Source organism: Rhodamnia argentea, chromosome 6 (genome assembly GCF_020921035.1).
Source record: "Rhodamnia argentea isolate NSW1041297 chromosome 6, ASM2092103v1, whole genome shotgun sequence".
Taxonomy (NCBI): domain Eukaryota; kingdom Viridiplantae; phylum Streptophyta; class Magnoliopsida; order Myrtales; family Myrtaceae; genus Rhodamnia; species Rhodamnia argentea.
The window spans coordinates 6,021,659-6,034,327 of record NC_063155.1 but is presented as its reverse complement, the minus strand read 5'-3'; the positions used below and the strand labels follow the sequence as shown (position 1 = coordinate 6,034,327).

The following is a 12,669-nucleotide window of genomic DNA, read 5'->3' as shown; positions in this document are numbered from 1 at the left end:
TCCGGTTAATTTTGGTCGGAAATCACTGATGTAGACACCGGTCATCCTACATGACACGGACTACGCTGATGCGGACATTTTTTTTATATAAATTTTTAATATTGATTTATTTTATGATAACTTTTTTGGGTTTTTCTTCTTTTCTTTGCTCTTTTTTTTTTCTTGATTGACGGTTGGCGAGGGCGTCCCCGCCCTTGCCCAGACTCCATGAGAGCCACAGCGCTCTCGCTAGGGGTTGATGAGCTTCTGTAATAGATAAGCTTTCTTTGCCTCTTATTCATTACCTTCGGTAATAAGTCATCGCGGGCTTCTCGCCTTCAAGAATCAAGCCTTAAAGTAAGAAGGGTGACTATTGGGATAACGCTTATAACTTGTGTTATTTGTGACACAGTCTCACGTTGATTCTAAAATGATATTCTTAAAACCAATGTCTTTTCTTACACGTTTGTGCAAAAATCGAGAAAAAGTCCAATCTTGGGAACCAGATCCAATACCTTTGTCGACTATTATTGTGGTTAAAACCTCCCAAGACAAGTCCTGGATACTGTCGGTTCACACATATTTAAATGGGTGACAAAGAAATTTGTCGGTTGCGGCCTACAGGCTTGTAAACATTTATTTGGCATTATAGTCAACCTTCAACCTGAAAATCAAAGCTACATTTTTGCGAGAGGAAGATCCCCTTCTTCAGTGAACAAGCTTCATAGGACGGATCATCGCATTGTCTTCGTGATCAAGAATCTGTACAGGTGTAGATCATCAATCATATCACAAGCCTTCAGACAAAATAATACAAAACCCTAAACTCTGGAAACAACGAAAGAAAACTATGATGTAAAAGGCTTTCGAAGTCGAAAATAGGTCAAGCATGATTGGATTTAAGTGGAGCTTACGTGGCAGTGATAAACGTAACCCGGCTCCGCAGTCGGGTCGAATGGGTACGGCGAGTGCGCGTTGTCGACCACGAAGAACTGCACCACGAGCGTCGTCTTGTACCCGGGCGCCATCTTCACCACGTTCTTCCATGTCCTCTCAGTGGGCGGCACGTCCACCAGCGGGCCCGTCGCGTGGCTCGTGATGTTGCACAAGATGGCGTCGTTCAGCCGGGTCATGCACGAGGTGAACCCGGCCAGGTCCACCAGCTGCTGGATCTTCACGGCCTGGAACGCTGCCAAGTGCATGTGAAACGGGTGGTTATCCGATGTCAAGTTGATCACCTCCCAGACCTCCGTGGTCCCAGCTCTCGGAGTCTCCGTGACAGGGTCCTCGAATCTCAACCCGTTTATGTACAGATGGGTTGAGGTGCCGGCCGGAGTTAGGTACTCGTAGAGTGTGATGTACCGGGTGGTGTTGGCCCCGCCGATGGCATTTGAGGCTATTGGGTAGGTCTTTAGGTTCGGAGGGACATGGGAATGATCGGTTTGGCTCGGAGCCCCTGGTTGGATGATGAATTTCATGACCTTACTGTTTAGCTGATCCACCGCATTGCCGCCCGGGTACGGGTATGGCGCATCATTGGTTAGGACGGACTCACTTGCTGCCGTGGTGGAGAAGTCAACCACCACGTCCGCACCCTCGGCGGGGCCCAGGACGATCGCCTGGGTGGCCACTGGGTTTGGGAGGTAAGACCCATCCGACCCGATCTGGGTGAAAGCCAAATTGTTGGTCAAGGAGAGGCGGAAGAACCTGGCGTTGGACGTGTTGATTATGCGGAACCTATATCTTCTGCGCTCTACCCGGAGGTATGGCCAGGCCTTGCCGTTGACTATGACGGCGTCGCCGAAGTACTCCGGCTGCCACTGGGGGTGGATGGTTGGGTTTACTCCGGTGGAGTTCATGTACAGTGAGCCATCCGAGTTGAAGCTTCGGTCAAAGATCATGAGGACCCGGTCAAACACAGGACCGAGAGGGAGGTTCAGCCTGGCGTCCAGGGAGACGTTCCTTATGATGTAAGGCGCGATCAGGCCGGCCAAGAGGTTGACACGTGTCAGCCCCACGGTGTGGTCGTGGTACCAGAGGTTGCCGGCGTGCTGCGTGTTCGGATATGTGTAGGTTCGCTGGGTCCACGTCGGCCCCGTCTCGGCGAAATTGGCGGTGAACCAGGCCAACGGGTGGCCGTCCGACTGTGGCGGGCTGATCCCGCCGTGCAGATGCACCACGGTTGGGACGCCTCCGTTCTTGGGGATGGCCATTGGGATGGTCGGGTCCCACGGGAGGATGTGGGATTGCGGGAGGAAGTTCTCCCACGTCACGTAGGTAGGAATGTTTTGGATTGCCTCGATGGTGGGGCCGGGTACGGAGGCGTTCGCCGCCGATGCACCATATGCAAATACAGTGGTGACGGGTAAATCACGGTGGAATTTCTGCTACCCAAATAAACTCAATGAGTAAAGGATGATTCTAATATCGATTCAGTCGCTCGATAGTGATCAAGTCGGATATATTTTTGCCAATTAAATTAATGACTCATGGGAGATTCTATTTCATATAATCTCTATATTGTATAGCAATGACATGTGACGTAATAAACCAATAAAAAGGGAGATCTATAAAATAATTTCTCAACAGTGAGAGACGTACCCATGTTGTCTTGTACATGCCGATGGTGAGATTGGCAGGCTGAGGCACACCGTTGACCACAGTGTAACCAAAGAGCTTGGGGATAAGTGGGAGTTCGTCGACATACATCCGAAGCGAAGAGGCCACTTGGAACAGGGTCGTGTCCGTCACCGGAGGCGAAGGAGGTGTCCGGGCCTCCGTCAATGCCCAACTGGCGAGAATCATCGAGAAAACCCAACCAGACAATGGCCCCATGTTCATTTATTCGACGGTCACAGGTTGCTTCTCAAATGTGTCCTAATGTAATATAGATTTCATGCGAAAATCAGAGTCTACTTTCCATTCAAAGTAACTTAAAACGGTCACACCTTACTATATGGATGAGAATCTACGCAACGCAAGTTAACTGAACGATCTGAGCAGATCCGGCAAATCAGTTGAACCGGAATGTTCGAATACGTCGAGAGTTGTTAGCTTACCTTCTCTATGACTTATCAACCGAGCGAGGAAAGAGGAGGGGGGGCGTGTGGCGGGCGCGAGCAGGGATGGTGAAATGGACGTCCACCTCGGTCTCTGTCCTTTATAGAACGGAAGGGCGAAGGATTCTCGATCGTCCGACGTGTCCGAACGTGGGCCCATTGAAATGCCTGCACATGATCTCCTCCGCGCCGTCCGTCGCGGTTCCCATCCCCATCGACTGGTCCGAATCTTCAGTCTTTTCTAATTCAGATCACCGGGACTAAACAGCCACAATTGTCAACGAGGACCCCATTTCACACTCAATTATTGAAATGAAAAGTTTCTCAATAATGGAACCACTATAGTTAACAAAATGATGATGATGAATCGTGAACTTTCCTACAATATCTAACGTGATTCCTAAACTATTAATTTATTTAATATGGTTCATGAATTTTGGGTCAATATATTTTTAATTTATTCAATGAGGTATACTTAATTTAATCCACTGATCAAATAATCTAAGGACTAGATTGATCCATGAATATAATAATCCGGGGATGACGGTAGACATTTATTAAAAGATTTGGAGTTACATTGAATAAATTAAAACTTCATGGACCATTGAGCTAAAGTTCAGAGACTATCTATATAATTATCTTTTGTTTTTTTTTACTTTCAAAAGGAAACTTCACATGATGTTGAAATTATTGCTTGGGTGTCTGAGTTAGATCAAATGGAGCAACTCTTTCCAATCAACCCTAGCTAGAGTCGTGCCCTTCCGGAGTACCTAATTTATGTCATAACTATAGCCCAGGGAAATCTCGATTTCATAAGACTCTCCGAAACATAAGTAAAATTTTGAGGGAATTTCGAGGAGGAGTTCGTAACCGCAGTCCCACGGATTTCCTAGCATAAGGGATGCTCTTCCGCGTGAATTTCAACTTGCAAGAATATCGAACTTACATGCTCATAAAAATGCCATCATGTGTCGTTCTTTCGGGTTTAATATGGTTGGCGGTACCCTGGATGGACCAAGGGAAGACAAGAATAGAAAGTGTTTTCACTTTTTTAGGTTTAGAAATTCACTTTCCTGAATTTGTGCATAAATACTTCTATTAACAAGAAAGTATTTTTGGCAAATCAAACGGCTAAAAATCCGAAAAACTAATTTTTAGAAAATACTTTCACTCAAATAAACACATTCTAAATTGTATTATATACGACGGTGATAGCGTTTGAAATCACGCAAGTAAAGTATAAGCTCATTTTAATATTTATGTGGGGGCAAATTCCAGCTAGCATGAATCTAGAAGAGACTTTTCCATAAAGTATATTCGACATTTGACATTTGATATGATTTGTACGAAGAGCGGGTGTATCCCAGGGAGAATCAAGAAGAAACATGAACCACCAATCGGTCAAACAAGCCAAAGTCGCATATCGGCTTTCAGTGGCAAAACCCGTATTTGATTTTTTTTTTTTTTTGAAAGCTACTACCTAACAGTCTGATAGTATTGTCAATTATTTTTTATCACACAATCTCCCAATCAATGAGTGTTTTATGCAAAACATGAGGTGATAATGTGTGGATCTACGGTTGAGATTGTACTGTCCACTATCAGGAAAGCATTTTCCTTTTTTCTTGGTTGGAATGTTTGGATTATTATTTTTTTTTGTCGAAGAAATATTCTATTCATTAATTTACAAGTACCATTTTAGTATATAATCAAGTGTTTTGAGTTGAAATTGCGTGAAATATAAAATTCATGAGGTTGTGGTACAAACACACTTACGGCGGTATTTTAATTGTTCAAAACGTCATTTGAAAATTGAAATTTCACTTATTGATATGCTCGGACAATAACCTCAATTAGGTCTATTAAATAATTTCTTATTGCCTGTCTATGGGTTTGTATGCTCTTTATATACATATGATCTATATTCATATGAACTATTAAAGTTTTATGTTCGATGTAGCTTCTGGTTTGAATCTTCTTACATGGTGTCGAGGCATATGAATGCTGTAGACAAGCGATGCGAAATACCGATTCATTGATTCTTTAAAAGAAGTTATATAGCTATTTTCCCCATTCAAGCTGTCGGTCAACTTCATTTTCAGGTGAGGATAATATATGGTATATAGATGCGTACAAGAGTAAAGGTTCATTGGATACGAAGATACGAAGATTTCCATTATGCCCTTTTGAAATCAAAAGCTAAAGAATATCAAGTTGACATTGTCAGGATTGTGTCCACAAACACAATGAAATAGAGAGTAAATACGAAAAAGAGAAATCGAGACTCAAAGTTTTATTCTGATTCGCCCTTGAATTATGGCTATATCCAGCAGAGGATTCCGTAATAATTAGCATCTACCACCTACAACTCTCGGTTACAATAAAAAAAGATTATATATGATAGTAACTATTCATGGGCTCAAGCCTAAACTATCAATAAAATACGGGCTCAAACTATAAAAGCCCGTACGAAATGCCACCTAACAATCATATTTTCAATTAAAGTAAGATAAAGAATGCCACATGGTCGCAAGACTATTCCAGATCGGTTTGATTTGTACTGAAGAAGAATTTATTATTATCCACTTGTTCCTCACACTATTGAGAAATTATTGAGCTTCCAAGTGCTAATTAGCAAGGACGCACTCTCTTTTTTATTTTTTATTCTTGGGGAAGGAGCTATGTCAATGATTGCTTAGAGGCACTTGTTGAGGATGCTTAGGGCAGACATAGCAACACTTCTGCTTTAGAAATCAACTTCTAGCAAGAAGTTGATTTTTTTCACTTCTCTTCGAAAGCAGTAGTTGATTTTTTTATTTTTTCTCTAGAAGTTGATTTCTAATAAAAGAAATTGATTTGGTAACGGTTAAAAATTTCTGCTTTTGAAACATTATTAACACAAAATCTTCTACGATGAATTATTATCGGCGGCCCAAAAATTTCTACTTCATTTTTAATTTTTTTTAAATCTCTTTAAAAAATAATAATTTCACTATTAAAAATATTATTTACTTTTTAAAAATAAAAAATTATCATTTATTTTTTACTCCAAAGAATGGATATGGCGACTTGGGGGCGGTGGTTGGCGATTGTTGGGGGGTAGTGCTTGGCGGTGGGAGGCGAGGGGCCGGTGGTTGGTAGTGGGCGGCGGAGGTCGGGAGGGTGGCCGACCGGGGGTAATGGAGGGCGGGCGGTAGGGGTCGATGGTGGATGACGATGGTCGGCGGGTGGCGGCGGTTGGCTGTGATCGACGGAGGTCGGTGGTTGGCGACGGAGGAAGCGTGATTGGGCGAGAGGCGTAATGAAAAGAGAGCGAGGACGTGATATAAAGAGAGTGAAATGAGAAATACTTCTTCAATTGAGAATCAATTTTTTTTTTTAACTTCTCAAATTGAGAGGAAAACAACTTCAGAAGTGAAAATTTATTTCAGAGTTAACAATTTCTTTTTGAAGTAAATTTTTTTATCAAATGGATTTCTATTTTAGAAGTTACATTACTAAACGGATTTCTGCTCCAGAAGCACTTCTGAAACAGAAATTCACTCCCAGAAGTGTTATTATCCGCACCCTTAATGATGGGATTTGTTGTGTATATGTTACTTATATCGATAAAAGAGTTGATACAATATGTTAGAATTTGCCATCTCCCATCTGAATACAATCCCGTAACAAAATCCTTCAAAAAATTTGCAAAGTCATGGACACTACTATTCTAATAGATATTAAACCATACATTTATATATCGATTTAAACTTTTAAAACGGTTGATATTAGTCCCACAAAATTTACATTCTATCAGAATAGGAGGTCTCATGTTTCAATCTTTCCAGACCCCTTATCTAGCTCTGCCCACGAGTGAAGAGAAATATTTGAATATTTATACACTAACCATGCATTAATATAGTAGTCCCACTTAAAATCAACTTCCTAAATCTGAAATTTTTGCGTTCGGTCCATGAAAATCACTTTATATCAATCGACTAACTTTCCGTCATTCAAATACACTACAAAAAAACAAGGATTTAGCTACGGAAAATTAGCGACGAAAATAATTCGTCGCTAATTTGTGACGAAACTAGCAACAAAAAAAACATTCATCGTTATTTGTGATGAAAATAGCGACTAAAAAATTTGTCGCTAATTAGCGACGAAAAAATTTTCATCGCTAATTAACGACCAAAAAAAAAATTCGTTGCTAATTTGTGATGAAATTAGTGATGCATAACTTTTTTGTAGCTAATTTGCGACAAAATTAGCGATGAAAAACTATTCGTCACTAAATTAGCGACGAATCACTTTTTCGTTGCTAAATTTGCGACGAAAGAGAGATTCGTCGCAAAATTAGCGACAAAAAAGTGATTCGTCGTAAAATTATAGATGTTGGTATAGCGATGAATCACTTATTCACCGCTAAATTAGTGACAAAAAAAAAAATCGTCGCAAAATTTGCGACGAAAAGGTGATTCGTTGCTGAATTGCAGATGTTGGTTTAGCAACGAAAACGACATTCGTTGCAAATTTTGCGACGAAAACGGAATTTCATCGGGAATTTAGCAATGAAAATGGAATTTCGTAGCTAATTTAGTGACTAAAAAAATTCGTCGCAAATTTTGCGACGAAAAAGTGATTCGTCGCTAAATTAGCGACAAACACCAATTTTCGTCCCTAATTTAAAACATGGCACTCCTTTAGCGAAGAATACCAATTTTTGTGACTAATTTTTCCTTCCCGCTCCACTTAAAACATGGCGCTCCCGTTAAAATTTTTCCTTCCCGCTCGTCTATAAAGCTCATCCGCCCCCTTCTATCATTCCACTCGCCACTCCCTCTCTCTTCTCTCGCCATTGGCAAAGAAAAATGCTTGCTACTCTCCAAACTTTGGAGTCTCTCTCAACATCTCTCCCAACCACCCCCGGAAGAAGCCAGCTTTCTTGCACGAAACTTTGCTTTCATCGCCCCCTTCAGCGGACTTTCCCACTCTTTCCCTCCTCTATAACACACGCCCACTCTCTCTCTTTTGACCCATCACCAGCTTCACTCCCTCACGCTCTCTCTCTCTCTCTCTAGAACCCAGCAATGGCCTCGACCCTAGCTTCCCACGCCACCGCTGCGAATACCCTCTTGGAGAGACCCTCCATTTCCTCGAGGCCGCTCCAAAGTTCATAGCTTTCGGCCTCCGGGATCCCGAGGGCCGGATCCTTGAAGGCCCTCCGGGTGAAGTGCTACGTCACCGCGGCGGTGCCGGCGAAGACGGCAAAGGAGTGCAAGGTAAAGTCGGTGAGGGCGAGGCGGATCGTCGACAGTAGGGGTAACTTGACGGTGGAGGTTGAGAGTATTGCATCGATGGCTGTTTTGCGCTTCAACCATCAATTGACAACCTATACCAGATAACACATGCACCTCGGATTAAACCCTAAGCATTAGCGAGGAGAGAGAGAGAGAGAGAGAGAGAGAGAGAGAGCTAATGCAAAAAAAAAAAGCGCTAAAACGTCGCTAATACGAAAAAACAACTTTTTTTTGACCAATTTAGCCATGAAAAGTTCAGCAAAATTCGTCGCTAATTGATTTTTACGACAAATTTTGCCACGAAAAAAATTCATGGCTAATATGGCGTCGCAAAATTTAGTGACGAAAATTTGACTTTTCGTAGTTAAATATTTCGTCGCTAAATTTAGCTACGAAAATCCGAATTCATTGCTAAATTTTAGTGACGAAAACACATTTCGTCGCTAAATTTAGCTATGAAAATCTGAATTCGTCGCTAAATTTAGTGACGAAAACACATTTCGTCGCTAAATTTAGCTACAAACTTAGCTACAAAATCTCTTTTCGTTGGTAAATTTAGCGATGAAAATTCAAATTTTTGTCTCTAAATTTTGCGACGCCGGATTGGCGATGAATTTTTTTTTTCGTGGCAAAATTCGTCGCAAAAATCAATTAGTGACGGATTTTGCCGAATTTTTTGTGGCAAAATTTGTTGCTAAAATGTCATTTTTTTGTAGTGATGGTAATAGCGCGAATGATAACTATTTTGTTTCCAGGAGCTATTTATGGCCAGAATTTGATTTTTTATTTCTATTTGTTGTTGCTAGCAATATCACCTAGAAGGGGGGAGGTGAATAGGCGATATCAAAGAATTTAAGAAATCAATGCGGAATATAAACGAGTACGCTTAGAGCTTCATTCAAGCGAAGTTAACTAACGGGATTCGAGATACTCTTAGATGCAACGCTAGACATAATTCTACTAGATCAGTATATGAACAGAGAGATTGAGAAAAAAGAATGTGCACATAGGATTTATAATAGTTCGGCTTTGTTCAAGTCTACATCTAATTCTTCACGTTGGCATTCAATCGGCCGGATTCTACTAGTAAATAGCTCAAAGGTTACAACTTGGTGAATAAACTTTCCTTTTAACACTCTTACACTCGTATGTTCTACTCTAAGTATTACAGTATTGGATTGAAAGTATGTGGAGGATGTGAAGCTCTCTTGATCTTGGTATTTTAGATTCTGTTCTTTCGTACATGCACTCTTCAGGCTTGAGGTCTCCTTTTGTACTCCTCTATCTCCAACTGTCCATTGCAAGATCTCCAAAGGATCGCTATTCAAAACTTCCCATTTGGACGAGACCGTATGCAAAGGATTTCGTAACCATTGAGGTCGACAAAGGAAAGAATCCCCAGTTGGATCAAATCGCCCATACAATCATGATCTTGGATTTCCATATATAGATTACTTTATTAGGTTAGTCATCCTTGTCTCCCCCAATCCATGTCATTGGTTGATCTTCAAGATTGAGAATCTCCAAGTACGAATTTAGCTTGATTTGCTAACAGTTGTGATGATGTAATATGTCAATTAAATAATCTTGAATATATCTCTTGATAATCCGATCATTGCATGTGAAATACTCCCTCAGAGCTTGAGCTTTGGTACATTGTCTGAGCTCCCCGCTCAACGAACAACGTCTGAGTTATCCGCTTAACGTCCGAGCTCCGTACATCGTCCGAGTCCCCGAGAACATCATCTGAGCCTATCTTGCCAGATTCAATCCTATATATCTTGATCCATACACATTTGGATAATCTGTAAAATAGTATTTCACTGCACTAACTTAGATATTAGAGATTATGGATTGCTTTGTCAACTTCAAAATCAATTAAGAGTTTTTGTCAACATCATTCTCTAGACGAGTTTATGAGCAGAGAAACACATTTGATAACAACATAAAATTTATGTTCTCAGAATAGAAAATTCGTTTGATAGCATCATAAATTTTCTATCATTACCGGCAATCGGAGACCGGTGGTTGGCAACAAGAATGCGAAAGGGAGACCGTATGCGAGAGAGAGGGAGTGAGCGATGAGAAGAATTCTAATTTTTATTTTTGTTCCAGAAATAAAAAGGTAAAAAGTTTGTACTTCTTATTTTTGTTTCAAATCTATCTCTGGGTTAAATATTTGTCTCGAAAATAGAAAAATGAAGTTGTTTCATCAAACAAATTTATGTTGTAAATCCATTTTTGAGAACAGAAAAAAAAAAATAGAGAAACAGAATGATTATCATTTGCACCTTAAATAGCCTGAGAACAATTCTTTGGGTATAATTTTTCATCAAACAAACTAACCTTTGTTTAAGTACTTGACCTAAGCCCGGACTGTCCAGAATAGGATCGAATTGGCTTGTTCAAGGCAATTCCCTTGGAGATCGGTCCAATTTTCCATTTTAGGGGTGAAATGGTCCACCCGAATCGGATCAATACACACACCCACACTCAGTTGGAGCTCTCTCGGTTGCATACCGCCTTCATAAAGAGAACGTGAGGAAAGAAAAATGTCAGAGAGATAAGAGAGGAGTACAGCTTTTAAAGGGGTTCTTTCACAAAAAAAGAAAAGAAAAGGAGAGAATAGATGACAATTAAAAGAAAAAGTGCAAAAATGAGTCTTCTTCTTCCTTTTGGTGTTTTTGCCTATGCTTCAACCTACAACCCTCGACTGCAACCTTGAAGCTGCCGCCAAGCATTCTTCCAGCTGCCGCCACCTGAACTAGCTGCGTCGCACTTCTCTTCGACGAGTGCCTGAACCGACTGACTATTCAGTTTGCTTCGTCGTGCCCAATCGAGTCACCACGTCTCTTGCAGCTCGCTCTCTCCCTCCCTCCCTCTCTCTCTCTCTTGATCTCTATCTCGACTCTTGCGGCTCTCTCTCTCTCAGAAAACGCTGGTTCCATAGACCCACTTGAAAATTAGACCAAACTGGATCCCGGGTGATTTCAGGAACCAATGGGCAGTTCCTATTTCTATTTTGGAACTGATCCTCAATGGACAGTTTTTGGTTCCAGGGACCGTGGAACCTATCAACCCTACCTGGTGGTGTGTAGTATCTCGTTGAGGATGCGGATCCCCTACCATAGAGGGTTAATGGCAAGAGTGACATAGAATGAAATTTGGTCGTCTTTTCGCATCCGATGCCCCATATTACGCCACGTCATCCGAGTGAAGGCAGCTCAAATATTGGGCGGGAAACCCGCGTTTCCTAAAAAAAAAAGAAAAAATATATTTTTCTCTCTCCTCAAATTTGAGAGATCGACCCTTTCCCTCGTCCGTCTACTTTTACCTCTTTCTCTCAAATTTCCTCCATCCTTCTCCTCCTTTCGCTCCGGTGACGGTCCCCTTCGACGCCAACATCCGCAAAACCGCCGTCGACATTTTGGACACCAAATCTTGAGGCGTACCGGTGGGTTCGAGCTTGAGCACATATCCGTCTCTCTCTGTTGATTATGACTCCATGTGGATCTCCTCAATTACATGTTGGTGCTCGATCGATCTCCACTTCTCTTCTTCAGATTTGGTTTCTATGATTCAGCATTCTTGAGGAGTTTTTAGGATTTTCCGGTTTAACTCATGCTAGCGAGTTTGGGACTTTGCTCTGCATCTAAATGCACTGATTGGCTTGCCTTGAGCCGTTCTTAAGTAGACTAATACTGTGTTAAGAATGCTCAAAGACTTGAGTCAACTATAAGAAAACATCTGCTATGTGTTAGCATAGTTCATGGGAGTTGGTTTTATGGGAGTTGGGTGCTTAAGAATAGAACCTTCCTTTTCAATCTGCCTCTTCAGCTTGTTTGCCATTGAAGAAGTTTGTTTTGATAGCCCATAAAGGACAGTAAAACCTGCTATGTATATGATTGTTTCCTAATAGCCAGTCAATTTAAGAGCGCTTCCTTAGTTGGATTTTTGCGAAAAAGTGAAGTAATATTGTCACAAATGAAATGGAAGATTGCATTTGCCACATCCACATTCTGTATTCATTATCCGTGTTGTGTCCAGATTGAAATCTTCAAGATTAGCAATGCCAATGAATTGTTGAGTACCTTTTGTTTTCGTCTCTCAAGTGTCTCGGATGTTAATACGTGTTGTCCAAAATTGATCCGGAGTGACGCCTCCCTCGAATTTCTATTTTTTTTTTTCATGGGCTCTTTCCTTTTCTATTTCAAGGACATGGAAGCCTGTCTTAGATGAGGAAAATTTTCTATAAAAGGAATTTGGGAACGTCAAATGAATTGTTTGGACTAAAATTGGTCAAAAGAAATCAACTGCTGGTCTTGGCCAAGGCTTTCATACTCTAT

General features: G+C 41.3%; 1 protein-coding gene across 2 annotated transcripts; it reads right to left on the bottom strand.

Moving 5' to 3' along the window:
- Nucleotides 1-440: 440 nt before the first annotated feature.
- On the bottom strand, nucleotides 441-2,843 carry LOC115746004 (multicopper oxidase LPR1 homolog 1-like). 2 transcript variants are annotated; one of them, XM_030681685.2, is made up of 4 exons: nucleotides 2,581-2,843; nucleotides 894-2,363; nucleotides 607-741; nucleotides 441-542 (listed from the first exon to the last, which is right to left on the bottom strand). In XM_030681685.2, exons 1-3 carry the CDS (start codon nucleotides 2,818-2,820, stop codon nucleotides 688-690), a joined length of 1,764 nt encoding a protein of 587 aa, XP_030537545.2. In that variant the 5' UTR covers nucleotides 2,821-2,843; the 3' UTR covers nucleotides 441-542; nucleotides 607-687. The 2 variants fall into 2 exon arrangements, with proteins under 2 accessions (XP_030537545.2, XP_030537554.2); XM_030681694.2 differs by lacking the exon at nucleotides 441-542 and having other exon boundaries at nucleotides 666-805.
- Nucleotides 2,844-12,669: the final 9,826 nt, after the last annotated feature.

Excerpts from the sequence above, each read along its gene's own strand:
- LOC115746004 (XM_030681685.2), bottom strand. The coding sequence starts at position 2,820 with ATGAACATGGGGCCATTGTCTGGTTGGGTTTTCTCGATGATTCTCGCC. Across the intron at positions 2,364-2,580 it reads GCATGTACAAGACAACATGG|AAATTCCACCGTGATTTACC; the intron begins GTACGTCTCTCA and ends TTTGGGTAGCAG. Across the intron at positions 742-893 it reads GTTACGTTTATCACTGCCAC|ATTCTTGATCACGAAGACAA; the intron begins GTAAGCTCCACT and ends ACACCTGTACAG.